This window comes from Pseudochaenichthys georgianus, chromosome 4 (genome assembly GCF_902827115.2).
Source record: "Pseudochaenichthys georgianus chromosome 4, fPseGeo1.2, whole genome shotgun sequence".
Classification (NCBI taxonomy): domain Eukaryota; kingdom Metazoa; phylum Chordata; class Actinopteri; order Perciformes; family Channichthyidae; genus Pseudochaenichthys; species Pseudochaenichthys georgianus.
Window position 1 is genome coordinate 31,397,828 of NC_047506.1, and position 15,748 is coordinate 31,413,575.

Sequence of the window (15,748 nt, forward strand, 5' to 3'; positions counted from 1 at the left end):
GTGTGTTTTAACTGGGTTTTCGGCTGAAAGGCATATGAAATCTGGCACACTTTTGAACGCCGTTATAATACAGTGCTGAGAATGAACGCACTTTTGAACGCCGTTATACAGCGCTGAGAATGAACGCGTTCTCAATTACGTTCATCTAGCGGAAATACAGTACGTTCAGTTCACGTTCGCCCAAAATATGAACGCGTTCATGAACGATCGTTCATTGAACGCGTTCAGGTACATCACTGGATGTTGCACAAACAACTGTAGCATGGTCAATAGCGTCCGGAGCACGATAGCAACTCTGCGATCCGCCATTGTTTGTTGTTGTTGGTGGCGAAACACTTCAGCAATGGCGCGGGGTAAGCGGAGGTGAGCAGAAGAGGTGGGGAGAGGCGGGGCTATTGCGCAATCACTATCAGTGATCTGAACATTTTCGGATAGGGCGTACACACGGAGCCGTTTGACCCCCCAGAGAGTTGCGTATGCCTTTCTATCCACCTTGGGACCCGTTATCGTTTCCCTCAGTCGTTTAGTGCCGTATTCGGTCGTCCTCGTGTGGCCGAACGGTCTATATGACACTAAACAGTAACGCAAACGACCAAATTCGTCCTCGTGTGGCCGCAGCCTTAAAGAGCCTGTGACACGGTTTTCCCCCCATCATCCAAACCCATCAATTTGAGTACATATTGTCCCCTTGAAAACCGTTACTGAACTAATTTTGGATATTTGTACTTTGATAACCATTAATCTGCCCTTCAATGTTGACAATTTTCTGGATCTTCTCGCGGATTCTTCAAGTCCCGCCAAATGATGGGTGACGTCATTGCGGGCACAGCGCTCCAGCTGCACCGTTCAGGATCCCAGCATCTGCATGTAAACCTTTATATATATACAGTCAGATGTAAACGCACGACGGTGCACACAGCAGCAAGCTCAGACAGCGATGACAGGTTAATGTTGAACGTGTCTGAGAGCTCATATGAGGCTGAAGGATCGGTTTATGTTGTATCTGTTAGAAGTTTAGGAATGAGGTGCGTCAATATGGGCGATCATATGGTCATGTAGCCAGTGGTGGAATGGGACTAAAAATCATCCCGGGACTCTCGACCGGCCCACTTCGGTACCGCTAGTAAATTGTCAACGGGGGGAGCAGGGGATGTCAGGGGCGGCAGGTGCTGTAGATAGTACATGTAAATATGTAAATATTTGTGTCACTGCATCCTGGTAAAATACAAATATAATGTATAATGTCTGTGTCTTTGACATTAGCGCTGCTAGCCACCTGTGCCCTGTACTACGAAGCCAGTTCAACAGACCCTGGATATGTTTGAGTAACAAACAAACTAACAACAACAAACTAACAAACGAGATCTCGCTAAGCGGTCCTACGACGCTGGTTATCAACTCGGTAAATCAACTCGGTAAATCAAGCCAGGGTTTCTCTCTCCAGCTGAGAGCGCGTTCACGTCTAAGACACGAGTGGATCTGACTTTAATTACATTTGTCTCGAGTGTTTCGTCAACATAATGTGTTAAATAATACTTCTGCATACAGTCTGTGACACTGTGAGTGTTGCACGGCCAGATGAGGCTGGAGAAGCTGACTCAGATAAGGAAATATATGATATATTATGATATTATATGATCGATGATCTGATTGATGATGTAATATGAATGATAAGTGCGACACGTCGGCGTCTTCTCTGCATACGGCAGTTTAAACTGTATTTCCTTTATCCTGTAATGTGACTTGAGAGATTTAAACTCCGCACACTGAGTTGATCTCTTTTCTATAAACGCCGGAGGCGGGCAGCGTCAGGTAAAATAAGTTATTTAGCCTTCTCAAACCTGAGCGTCACGCGCCACCTATGGGGGATGTGCTAGTTACTTATCCGACCGGCCCACTTCGGTACCGGCCCATCGGGATTCGTCCCGATGGCCAGTCCGCCACTGCACCCAGCCCACGTAAACTGTCAACGGGGGGAGCCTCGCTGCGGGGAAACGGTGGACCTAGTGTCCCGATCGGAGTGGGAATAATAATAATAATCCGTGCATTTTATCCATTAATTTCCCCAACATTGTGGTAAAAAAAACACACGTTTAATCCATGTTGTTGGTGTACTACAACTACAAAAAGCATCGGTTTGTTTTCTCATCAGGAAATGCAGACCGGCTCAAACAAACGATTTTTAATCATCATCCTCACGATCATTTAATGTATCATATGTTCGCCTAATTGACATGAAAGCACTAATAAATGTAGTTTCATCCACTTGAGTTTACAACCACAAAAATAATCGATTTGTTTTTATATCACATCCGACGGGAGGAAATTCAGCAGCTCTCACTCCCGATTTGTAATCCAAATATAATCATCATCTTCACCACGATCATTTATGTTTATGTCGCCGAATTGACATGAAAGCACTGACGAATATGAATATACTGTAGTCAACTTCATTAAAACGTTATTAACGTGCCTAATCTCAGTAATTCACCATTTCTACGCATAACAACACACTTTGTCCGTGTTTGGCTCTCTCGCCGCACGGTGAAGCGTTCCGCATTGACGTCACTTCCGGCTTCCCCCAAAACTTCAAAATGAGTCGAAGGAATTTCCCCGCGATGTTCGAAATTATTGATAGTTAACGGAACGGTATCGCTTTTTCTTTTTTAAACTGACGGTTCGAGATTACTAGTAGTAGTATTTCATTGCACAACAGTTGTTGGGATGCTGTCACAGGCTCTTTAAAGATATGTCCAAGATATAGTTTGTTTATAGTTGACTAATACAAGTAATACATGTAAATTACCTTAATATCAATAATAACGAGGAAAACATTACCTCTGCTCTCAAACAGCGAAACAGCAGAACCCTACATAAACATATACAGAGAACGCACACTCATTTTCCTTAGCATGTGTAACGCACACATTCATTCCAGAGATCTGAGCTATCTTCAAATAAGGACATTCCCTTGCTCACATCTTACTCCAAATACAATGGTTTTACTCTTCATATTTATTATACAGCCTATGTCTACTACAATGCACACACACACACACACATTCTATTCTCTGCTGTCTTCCAGCTGTTTGCATCCATATAAGGATATTTCCTCTCTCCACTTCTCCTAACAGGGAAGTTTTCACTCCTCATTTCTACAGCTTCTTGTTCAAGACAAACTGCTACTATTAAATACAAAGTAATTAAGTACACACATGAATATATAAAAACACACTTCTTATATATCAGGGGACATTAAAATGAATATACCAAGAATACGCTGTATTAAACTTTTTGCTGTATCACGTTACATCAATTTTCTTCAGTACACACACGATATTTTATGTTGCATATATATTTGAACAATTTAGATAATGATAGGCTTGAATGTTTCAACAGAAGATTGAATGACATTCAAAAGAGTCATTTTTTCAAAGCTGTTCTTTTGTTTTTCATGACTAAAATGTCTGCTTTCTTTAGCTCATCAACCTCTCACAGAAACATGAAACTCTCACCCAAAGGAATCACAAGGTAATACAAACACTCAAAAATACAAATTTAAGAGGTGAAATGTTGCAGTGAAATGGTGTCACAGTTTTTGGGGATTTGTCTGTCAGATTTTGGACACGGGTTGGGTGGATCTCCTCGCTCCTGACCTGGATCAGATGGTCAGTGTGTGCTCAACGATGAAGACCTGGCTGCAAACACATCCCAAACACGTCCTGGTGTTACACTGCAGGGTAACGTCACTGACTCCTCAGCACTCATTCCTCCACTTACTGTCTGAGAGTATTGAAAGTGAAACTCTCCTGTTTCTGTGGTTGTCCTGTACAGGGAGCTAAAGGCCGGCTCGGAGTTCTGGTGGCTTCTTACATCCACTTCAGCAACATGTCAGCCAGGTAACACTGATGCCATGTGAATTTATATAAGAGAAAAAGTATGCTCATCAAGAATTGAACTGTAGTTATTGCAAACTAAATAAATACGATGACAATTAACAACTCTGTCAAGACAACCAGGTTAGCAAGTCAGAGAGTCTGTATTAGCTTAATGCTAATATGGCTCATTTGGCCACAATGACACTGCTAGCATGCTGATGTAAACCATTGTCCTTGGTTTGCTTATAATTACCTAACACAAAAATATACCATCCGTTTCAGGTATTTGGTCGCCAAGTAAGGGCCATTTTATTGCAAACGATGGTGCTAGATTAAAGTTAGAGGACAGTAAATTAAATGACATTACATATAATTTAGCTGACGCTTTTATTGAAAGCTACTTAGAATAAGTGCAAAAATCATAAATAATCAAACTCCGAACAACAAGGAAGGTGCAGACATAGTCACTTCAAGCCCGATCATACCATAAGAAGTGCTGGTGAATTAGGTGAATAAGGCCCAAATTAACTCAACAAGTAGAGGTGGTTTTAGAAATCCATCCAATCTAATTCATCCAATAATTATTGAGATATTTCAGTCTGCACAGAAGTGGTGGGAAAAAAATGCTTGTGGCTAAAAATGTAAGAAAACAAAGCAGAACAAGAGAAAGATAGAGGCCCCTTGTAGCTTTCTGGTTAAAATTTGTAACATCAATACCTATATCAGATACAGAAATAATTGGAGTATGACATTGAAAGAAGATCAGTGCCAGTAGGACTAAGGTAAACTCTCTAGGGGATCTATGTATTTACCAAAACTGCATTTATTGCAATGCAATTTGGCACAGATCTTTCTGGTTCCCAAAGGGTGATTCCTAAAGATATACTGGTTACTGTTTGACGTGTTGGCAGATCAAAGAGCACTGACGGAACAATGGAGTGACCATTGGCTGATCTAATGCACGTCTCCAGCAGCCAAAGGGCAGGACGGCTGATTAAAGAGACTTTGAACTAGACTGTTATTTGATTTTCGGGCTGGGATCTTGTTGCTGTTGGGAACAAGTGAATGAATGAACTCTTAATTTACCTGCATGACAGAGTCTTGGCCTAGTAGACACAACACATTGTAACTGGAGTGTACTTTAAAACAAACATTCCAACCTTTGTGGTTAATGTGGTTAGATATCTTCTTTTTTATGGTTTGGATTGAAGCTGTTAAAAGTTAATAACATCCTCATTCACACGTCTAACCATAGGACGAAGGGAAAGGTCAGCTTGAGGCAGTTGTTGATAAAAATGAGGAACATTAGATGGATTTCTGCACAGTTGCAGTGCATGTGCTGTTAATGGCTCAACAGCTGACTCACTGTTACAAATATCAGATTGTGACCATTGTCCCTGATCCTAGTGCATGTATGCAAAGGTAAAAATAACCTAACAACACCACATTCATTTACTTTCCTCTATTGGTATCAAAGCATGCAGATGTACTGTAGTTTTCTTTGTTCTTGGAATCTGTCTGTGAAATGTATTCTGCCTTCTCAAAACAATGAAAGGGAATCAAATGTTTTTTTGTTAAAAGTGCAAATAAACACAAGTAACATTTGAACCCTTACTCTTTTTAATAATGTCCCTGTTATTCCTAACACACTACCATTTTCGTGTTTCATTTCTAACTTTTTAAAGGAAACACCCATCAATTTTAGACATCAAGGTATTTTCAAAGTGTTCTAGGAGTTATACTGCACAACATATGTTAACACAGTTGTATAAAACCTTTTAAGCTTGTGTTAATTTAGCTCTTTTATTTTCTTCCTGGAAGGGCCCTGAGGAATTCCAAAAATTCATCAAATAGACGTTCCGAATTCAAAGGACATTGCCAGTGACATACAGTGTTTGGTGTTGTGGACACTTCGACTAGATATTTAAATTACAATTCTGTGGTTGAGGAAACTAAATAATCACAAGGTCCAGTGCTTTTGATCATCTCGCCAGATCTTCATCTTAAAATCGAACCCCCAGTGGGGTTGGCTGCACAGAATGACGTTTTATTGACTGTCCCAATCAAATGATCTGCAAGGTACTACATCAGGTTAAGGTGAACGGAGGAGTATTACATGCATCTCTATCTGAATATCTGCCTCTCTCTCAGTGCAGACCTTTCTCTCGACCACTACGCCATGAGGAGGTTCTACAATGACAAACTGTCCGCTCTGATGACCCCCTCGCAGAAACGGTAAGAACCAGGATTGATTGAGCGGGATCACTGCAGGTCAAAGGTCAACTTTGGTTCAGGTCTTAGCCTCTGATCTGCGATGTACACCGAGGAGTTTGCTGTGACGTCTGACCTTAGGCAGCAGGGTCACGTACTTATCACCTGATTCATCATCTTGTGAAGTACTAAAACCAATCTGAAACCGTAAAGCGAACCGGCTTGATGAAAAGTAAAGCAGTAACACAGTTATTTGAGATAAAAATACATACATTTATACTTTTACATTTGCTCTCCAGGTATGTGTGGATACTTGGGAGCACTATAAAGGGAGCACTGAGGATGTGTCCCTCTCCGACTTTCCTCCTGTGTGTTGTTCTTCACGGTCTCCCCAAAATAAAACAAGATGGAGGTAAGAAGAAGCAGACTTGAATAACAGTAAGCTAAGTAGATAAAAAGCAGTAGCTGGCCATTGTAGAAACCCTCTGCAAGGCATCTACTGTATTCTCTTTTCATCTTACAGACAAGGAAATATGGAAATTCGATGGTTATAATCTAAAGCGTCTTCTCAAGTTAACAAATATTTGGTACTACATCTTATTTTCCTAGCATGCAGTCTCTTCCTGAGAGTCTACCAGAGTCTACAAGCTGTTTGCACATCAGCAGTCTAGTAAGTTAATAAATGACATCATGATCTGTAAACATGGTGGCATATTTGAGATAAGATTACAGTGTGTAATGTGTGTTTATATTTATCTCAGCCATGTTAATGCAGCCCAGACAGACCGGCTCTACTTCGTGCTCCAGCCAGCCCAGCTGCTCAAAGGAGACATCATGGTGAGTGATGCTCTCCACCATTATCAGTTGTGTCCTATAATCCTTTAGCTTAGAGGTTCCTTGAAAGAAAAAACAATATGAAATGGTACAAGAGCAAAAAAAGATTTGTTTTTAAATTAAAGCTCCAATTGAAGCTCAAGTAATATTAATTGATTATGTATATATTACTGGAAACATTATCCACAAATGTGGACACATTTCACATTTTATTCACTAGACTCTTAAGATGAAGATAGAAATTCATTTTAATATATATATTAGAAAATAATATATACTATGAGGAAAGTACTTAAGAAATTATTTCGGAATGTTGGACCTGCAAAAGGAACCCTTACTATTTCTTGTTCTGTAAAGTCCAGATGGAAATGTATAATATGACAGAATAAATAACAATATTTAAAAACTTAAAACAGAATAAATATAAAAACTAGCTTTGCTTCACAACTAAATTGACTTGAAGCCGTTATTCACCCTTAATTACTGAAACTATAACTATGCAACAAATAGAAGACTTTTATCTCAGATACATCAGATAGTAGAGCAGCATGACATGTCATCTTTCTGATTTTAGGTGGTTTGTTATGATAAAAACAGCCGCTCAGCCAGCAGGCAGGTCGTCTTCCGTCTCCAGTTCCATACAGGCCTCGTGCACGGACACACCCTCACTTTAAGTAAGGCGGACCTGGACTGTGCCAGTGAAGGTATGTATATCCTGCTAACTGTTGTTCCAGCCACTATCACACTCTGATGCAATATCCATCTTAATCAGTGACCGATAAATCCTCACGCCTTCCTCCAAAGTAAATATGAACTACTGGCGCTGCCCCTGAACTCTGTATCAGCTGTGCGGCAGGTGTGAAGTACATGGAAATATCTCCAGCTGTCTGATTTGTGTGTTAATATTCCAGATCCCCGGTTCCCAGAAGAGGGCAAAGTAGAGCTGTGGTTTTCTGACAGCCCTGAAAAGATAACAGGTACACTTTCTCTCAAGCTTACACAAACACAAGGCACCAGCAAACACAACTGCAACAAACTGTATAACTGAACAAAGTATGCAGGTGTTTCAATTATGTAGATGTTATTCTAAGTAAGCATTTGCGATGCTTTGATTCTGGATTCTCTGTGTATTATCGTTACATTTTTCTTCTCTACTTCTCTAAAAACACGTTCTCGGGCAAATGCTAAATGGTTTACAATGACAATGTTAACATGTGGTTGTTTAGCAGCTAAAATGTTCACCATGTCAGTTTATACTGTAAGCATAAAGAGGAGCTGAGGCTCTTGGGAATTTCATTCCTTTTGCAGGTAATTGGATTTTTACCTCATGGTGGCGCTAAAGGAAAGGGAATTGATCCTCTGAGGACAGTGAAAGTGGCAACCAGATTTCATGTCACTAATTTAACAAAGGAAATACTGTTAATGTATATTTTATATTGTGTTTTCAATGTCTGTTTTTAAATTGTTATCCATTAATTTCCAGGAGATATTAGAATTATTTGGATTTTTCTTTCTGCTGTCAATCATCTTGTGACTCCCTAATGAGAAAGCCCTGCTCATACTGACGCATGCAAACACCTGGACTCCTACACACACTCGCTCATTCTCACACAGACACAGTATTTTGGCTACAGATGCAGAAAGCCGAGACTATGTCAAGCCTCATTGTGTCTCCTAATTGAAGCAGAAGAGACAGACATGACTCCATTTGAAACATTACACCTGAAACACACACACACACACACACACACACACACACACACACACACACACACACACACACACACACACACACACACACACACACACACACACACACACAAACACACACACACACACACACACACACACACACACACACACACACACACACACACACACACACACACACACACACACACACACACACACCTCACATGAATGAAGCACATATTCATCGAGTCCAACAAACAGTCACCCAGGTGGGGGCAGTGTTGGGCACCGGGAGTTCAAACTGGCCCTCATGCACACATTCACACTCCTCGTCCCTAAACAGGAAGCAATATGAGAAGTTATCACACACACACACACACACATCTGACAGGAATTCAGATTGGAGATACTGTACAGGGGAAAACACAGGGGGGAAACCCACACACATTCAGGCACACAGACACACTCACACACAGTAGAAGCAAAGCCTTCATTTAAAATCCCAATTTTTCTAAAATCTAAATTTGAAATAACATCTGGCATCAGCTGTTTGTATTGTGTGTGTGTGTCGTTTAACTGACTCCTGACCAGCCTCTTTATTATGTCCATGTGCAGGCAGGGAGCTGTGGCACAACGGTCACTGTGTGACGGTGGACTATGACACCTTGGACCCTTTGGTCAGACGAGATTCATATCAAGACGCATCTCCTCTTGAAACGGGTGAGGTGCATTTCATGTCTTTTGATCATCAACTTCAGTTCTGAAAGATTTGTCTTACATCTGTTTCTCTTTTTTTACCCTTTCTCATCCTGATGTTTCAGGATTCCTGTTGTGACTTTATAATTAGACCGCATTTAGGAGTGACACAATACATTTGAAGACACAGCACTTGTCAGCCCTTCTCTTACATAATGTTGACCTTTATTCTGTTTCCAAGGCATCCTTAGGAGAACTGGAATTCCAATGCTTAGTTCTGACTTTTAAAAGGACAAACCAATATTTATATAAGATTTGGTCTCCAACAACTCCTGACTGAAATGTCTGTCTTCTAAATGCTCCACTATGGCTGCTTGCTGTTGTTAAGCACATAGTTCTGGTCCTCTTACCATTTTTTTTTTTAAAGAATGGATCAAAAGATTGCTTATAATGTCAACACCCTTGATGTCAATGCTGAACCCATATCATTATTATCATCTCTGCAGCTCTACTGAGCATTTTAGCCTCTTTTAGCTCATAGTCTTGGTTTAGGTGCACATTTACATTTGCCTCAGTCTTACTTAACAAGTTACACAGACAATAATCAAAAATCAACCAAAGACTCTTGGACATCGTACATCCACTGCTTCCTAGATCATTGCTGTACATCTTCACCAACAATATTTTGTCCGTGACGTTCCACAAGCCCCCTTAGATGGAAGTTAGCCCGCCGCTACTATTATCTGGCCAGTGTTTGCACTATCAAGGGGGACACACTATGCGGTTGCTCTGATCATCCAGCTATAGATTTGAATGGGGAGGTCCATTCTGATCTAATTCCTTCTCTTTGATGGAGGCCAAAACAGAGTGACATTTGGACTTACATTTATCAAGTGAACACCAACCCCAGTAGATATGGAAGTAGGCAGCTGTTTGCTAGCATGTTTGCCATAACAACTTTAAAAGATGTTATGTCAAAGTAAGTGATTTTTAGCTTAGTGGCCAAAATAAATCAGCTTAAGCATCTGTCTCTGCTCTTCAGAAGTCATAACAGATCTTCACAGTGACTAGATCTGCATCCCCCTGTAGGTGCAGATCCAGTCTATGAGCAGTTCTGTTTCCACTCAGACCCTCGCTGCGGTCAGTTCTGTGGGTAATTGTCTGGTCATCAGATTGACAGTTTACAACTGCTGCGGTCACAACGATATTCCTGGCAATGGGCGTAACGACAATCCTCCAGACAGCAGCCAGACCGGACCCGTGGATTCGGAGGCGACTGTTTGTCAACGAGTTTCCATGTAGTCAGAACAACCACTCACACACAGAAAAACACAAACAGAAAAATACACACCCAGACAGCTGAAACAATCACTTTGTTCAGTTCCAGCTGTTTTATGCTGTTGCTAAATCTGCTCTGCCAGCCATGTAATTTAGCTGGACCGATCACTAGGGCAGAAATGCGAGTGGCATGTAAACGCACATTTACACAAAAGGCAAACACACATGGCCATTACGCTTAACCGCCAGCACACACGCATGCACATGAGCATAATGAGGGTGCCAGCCAGTTAGCAACGCAGCCAGCAGTCGCAAGAATGTTGTTTTCAACCACAGGTGGTTCTACTTTACCTTCTCAGCCCACTCCACTTCTTCTATCACTCCATCTTCTTGTCTACTCTTCCCCTTTATCTGGTCTCCTTGTTTTCTAGCTGAAGCATGTTGCTCTCAGGTTCAAGTTGCAGGTTGCAATATTTCCAATGTATCCCCATCCCCCTTCTGTACACAAGTCTCTCCAGAACCCACCCCCATGTTTACATTCCCCTCTCCGTATTTGGCCAGCTCAAGGTCTTTGTCCTTTGTTTCTTTACTTGAAAGTGCATCATGTGCTTCCACCTGTGTGCATGCATGCAGTCTAGTGAATGATCCATCCAACAGTTTCCTACTGCGTTCCCCCCTCGCACATTTACACACGCATGAGTGCACACACTCTGCACAGCGTTGCCTGTACCTGTGTCAGCCGGGACAGGATGCAGGGGGGTAGGAAAGAGGAGGAGGGATGAGGCAAAGCGGAGCTTGGTTCCGTAGTGACGGACGGGGAAGGCGGGGATTTGTAGTGCAGAAGGAGTGACATGAGAGGGGAAAGAGAGAGTGGGAGGTGGGGGGATGCAGGGGGGCTGTTAGCACCTTCAGAGAAAGAATGTTCTTTGCTTGTCTTCCTGCGGCAGCCTGAGAGGACGACAGCAGAGGAGCTACTACTAACCAAGCCGGTCTGAATCTTTTTCAGCCTCCCTTTCTCTTTCTGTCTGGCGCCTCATCCTTTTCATTCTGTCCCGGTCCTTGCACCCCTCTTTCCTTTCCGCTTGTCATCTGTTTCTCTTTTCCTCTTCCTCTGACTCCGGAGGGAGGCTTCAGCAAGCATTTGCATCCTGTTTCTAGTCTGCAGTGGCAACAGTGAAAGTTAAGTCCTGACTGCTGGTGAGTAAGTAAGCTGCTTTTTGATGTTAGTTGGGCATTTTAGTGTCCTTTTTACAGAAGCTTTTTATAGTATTGTGAAAGTTATACAGTAAAGATCAGTGTGTGAACGTACAGTACTACTATCTGTGTGTGTGTGTGTGTGTGTGTGTGTGTGTGTGTGTGTGTGTGTGTGTGTGTGTGTGTGTGTGTGTGTGTGTGTGTGTGTGTGTGTGTGTGTGTGTGTGTGTGTGTGTGTGTGTGTGTGTGTGACCTAGCAGACCAGCTGTGAGGGTTTACCATGCATGTCTGGTATTTGAGTTTTATTGCCTCTCTGGACTTCAGAGGCTGTGCTCATACAGCTCTGGTATGCACTATATGTATTGTTGCAGTCTCTGTACGAGTCTTATCTCATCTTAATGTAACAACCCCTATCAGAAAAGATCTTGTCTGTCTAGTTGTAGTATGCTACCGTTTGGTAAGCCTTAGGGGTGCAACGGACAATCCATATTCTTTGATATGAGATGCATTATTTGATCTATAAAATGTCAGTAAATGGAAACAAACTCTTATATCCATTCCAAATATAATTTACTGTCGTATTTGACAAAAAAAGCAGAAAATCCTCACAATTGTTTGGCATTTTTGTTTGAAAAAATGTACTTTAACGATGAAGCCATTATCATAATAATTGTAATAAACATCTGTGAATATGGATTAATTAAACAGGATTATCATAGCTACTTAAACATCAAACATTCAAAGACGTTCCATGTTCAATTCCAAGAAATTAAAGGTTGTATTTAGCTTTTCATCATTTGTACCTGTAGGTTCTTGGCCCCTTATTGTATCCAAGCCTTCTAAGAGCTAGTATTTATAAAAAAAAGTACAGACAGTCTAAGTATGTATAACACAGTGCAGTTTAGTGTGTGTGTGTGTGTGTGTGTGTGTGTGTGTGTGTGTGTGTGTGTGTGCATGCACGCGCAATCAGCTCTACCTGATCTCAGCTACACGTCTATGACAGACATGTCCTTTGCGTGACACACGCATACACAAATGACACACATATGCATCCGACAGCCCACACAAAGAGCCTCTGTGTTATCTACATGGAGTGTGTCTGGAGTGATGGCTGGGGTCCAACAGGTGTGTGTCTGTGTGTGTTTTAGTCACTGTGACTCACATACAGTATTGGGGCAGGTATGGAGTCATATATAGTAAGAATATCCTCAATCCAAAGGTGTACTTTCTACTTTACGTACAAATATTATATTATGATTCAGTCACTAATATCTCTGTGAACAGTTTCCATATTACTAAACAGGACTTTTGCTTTCAGTTTTAATCATCAGGTGACATCAATACACTTTGTGTATCTGTAAAACTATTGCCTAACATATGCTGCTGTAAACTTCAAATTGATCGAACTGCTGCACAGCTTTTTTGAGAATGTTTAACTTTATTTACAGCGAGAAGAATTTCCAATTGAATCAATAAAAGGTGCAATGAATATTGCAAAACGTGAATGCTCGCCATTTCTCTTGGGAATTGAATATCTTTGGGACTTCTTGAGTTCTATGACGTTTTTTAGACCACGTGATTTATTAATTAATAGAAAACATGATTGATAATAAAATCTACTGTATAAAGAAAGTTAGGTAAAGCCCTTATTTTGATGTACAGGTAATTAGTTCCTAAAATGATGCCATGTTTCTTAATATTTAAAAAACGCTTTGTCTGTTATTTGTAGTTCACTCATCATGTCCACTTGACTTCTGACAGCAAAGCTACCCGTGCTTCAACAGGTCACGCTCCCACCTGTCTTCACTCTTCTGTCAACATATACATCTTCTTCTGACCTTTTTGTTTTTGTCTTCACAGCCCCACCTCATGTCCTGGACCCTGGAGTGAGAAAGAATATTGAGCAAGGTGCTTCGTTCCACTTGAGCGCCAGCAGCCCCGGCTGGAGCGACCGCGCTCCGTCTGCCAGCAGTGACTCAGGCCTGTCTGTAGCCTCACACGGGTGGGCCGCAGCCGGACCGAGGAGAGGGGCTGCACGGGAGAAGGGCACCCAGGCCGGCAGGCTGTTCCCTGGGGTGGACTTTGAGATTGTTCAACCTCTTCTGGAGGTCATGACAGAGCTCGCTGCTTCAGGTCGAGGGGAGATGACTGGAGGAATGGAACACACTATCAATGGAGAGGCTTCATCCAGCGAGAGGGAAACGGATATATTAGATGATGAGGACGAGGTTGACGGTGAGCCGGCTCCTGTTTCAGACGTGCTGAGCTCAAGCAGCATCTGCTCCCTCTCCTCTGAGAACCTGCCCGAGACTCAGACATCGTCACACACCGAGTACTCCACGCACTCCTGGGTTCGGCAGCAGCAAATGGTTGACGTCGTCTCCGATATTCACCTTCAAGTTGATGGGGGCGAGAGGTTAAACAGGTTGAGGAAAGAGAGGCCTCCACCTCTGGTAGTTCCTGGGACACCACCTCGAGGATTCAGCAGCAGGGAGGCAGTGCAAAGGGGACTGGAGGACGAGGACAGCACACATAACGTCCCACTTAGCACATACGTTACCCACAACATACAGTCCGTCAATACTAGACAGGGTTTGTCTTGCCAAGAAGAGGATTTGTCTTCATTAACTACAGACATTGATGAGTCCATTGAACAGCTGAACCAGCTCATTTTGGATTTGGACCCCACTTTTATTCCTGTTCCTACCAGCTGTGCCCCCCAGTCCCGATCAGCCTCCCTCCACACCAATGGCCTCAGCCACAAGGGAAATACCAATATGTCAGGTAAGATATTTCTAATAATTTAAAACAATATTGTAAAATCTCGAAAATGTTTTGCTAACCGCAATGTTGGAGGTATTTTGAGAATTAATCCTATACGCTTTGGAGATCCTCTGACTTTTCCTAAAGTGCCAAGACAAGTGTGACATTTGGACATTTCTCAACAGCTATTAGATGTATTGCCATACATGGTCCAAGATTTTGGTTTGTGACCAAACATCTGCACAACTAATTTCATTCCCATCAGGCTTAGCTGCACTGTTCTAAGAGCTTATTTGCAAATGTTAGCATGTTAACGTGGAAAACTTGGAGGTAACATTATACCTACTAGATCGTAACATTGTTACATCTAAAATATCTGCCTAAAAAATACTTAGAGAGCTGCTAACATGTGTGGATCCGTATGAGACGGATATTACAAGCCATTTAACATTTTTGGATTTGCAAAATACAGCTATCACTAAAAATGTTGCTGCTTTGGGTAAACTATCCATTTACCTTGGTAAATTATAAGAGTACCTTTACATAGCTCTACTCTTACAGAGGCACAACAAGTCCACTGTGACGGTTTGCCTGGATGAAATGCCACACTTAAGAAAATACATGTGTGCCAAAAAGGCAGTGGGCAGATGCAGCTCTTAGGTTGGACTTGTTATAGTTGCAAGAAAATGTGAAAATGTGAACCCTTTGGAAGTACCTGGATTTCTGCATAAGTTGGTCATAAAATGTGTTCTGATCTTCATCTAAGTCACAACAATAGACAAACACAGTCTGCTTAAACTAATACAACACACACAATGATATGTTTTCATGTTTTTATTGAACACACCATGTAAACATTCACAGTGCAGGGTGGGGAAAGTATGTGAACCCCTAGGCTAAAGACTTCTTCAAGAGCTAATTGGAGTCAGGAGTCAGCCGACCTGGAGTCCAATCAATGAGACGAGATTGGAGGTGTTGGTTAAAGCTGCCCTGCCCTATAAAAAATACACACCAGTTTTGAATTTGCTATTCTTAAGAAGCATTGCCAGACGTGAACCATGCCTCGCACAGAAGAGCTCTCAGAAGACCTACCATTAAGAATTGTTGACTTGCATAAAGCTGGAAAGGGTTCCAAAAGTATCTCAAAGCCTTGATGCTCATCAGTCCACGGTAAGACACATTGTCTATAAATGGAAAGTTCA

General features: G+C 41.8%; 1 protein-coding gene across 1 annotated transcript in view; it reads left to right on the forward strand.

The window, feature by feature from the left end:
• tns3.2 (tensin 3, tandem duplicate 2) overlaps window positions 1-15,748 on the forward strand; it is a 55,154-nt gene that overhangs the window by 1,515 nt on the left and 37,891 nt on the right. The window contains exons 2-12 of the mRNA XM_034080407.1: window positions 3,481-3,531; window positions 3,618-3,740; window positions 3,835-3,899; window positions 6,030-6,113; window positions 6,389-6,501; window positions 6,699-6,759; window positions 6,851-6,926; window positions 7,498-7,627; window positions 7,835-7,900; window positions 9,231-9,335; window positions 13,644-14,567. Of these exons, the coding sequence (XP_033936298.1) occupies window positions 3,481-3,531; window positions 3,618-3,740; window positions 3,835-3,899; window positions 6,030-6,113; window positions 6,389-6,501; window positions 6,699-6,759; window positions 6,851-6,926; window positions 7,498-7,627; window positions 7,835-7,900; window positions 9,231-9,335; window positions 13,644-14,567 (1,798 nt within the window). The remainder of the gene's footprint in view (window positions 1-3,480; window positions 3,532-3,617; window positions 3,741-3,834; window positions 3,900-6,029; window positions 6,114-6,388; window positions 6,502-6,698; window positions 6,760-6,850; window positions 6,927-7,497; window positions 7,628-7,834; window positions 7,901-9,230; window positions 9,336-13,643; window positions 14,568-15,748) is intronic.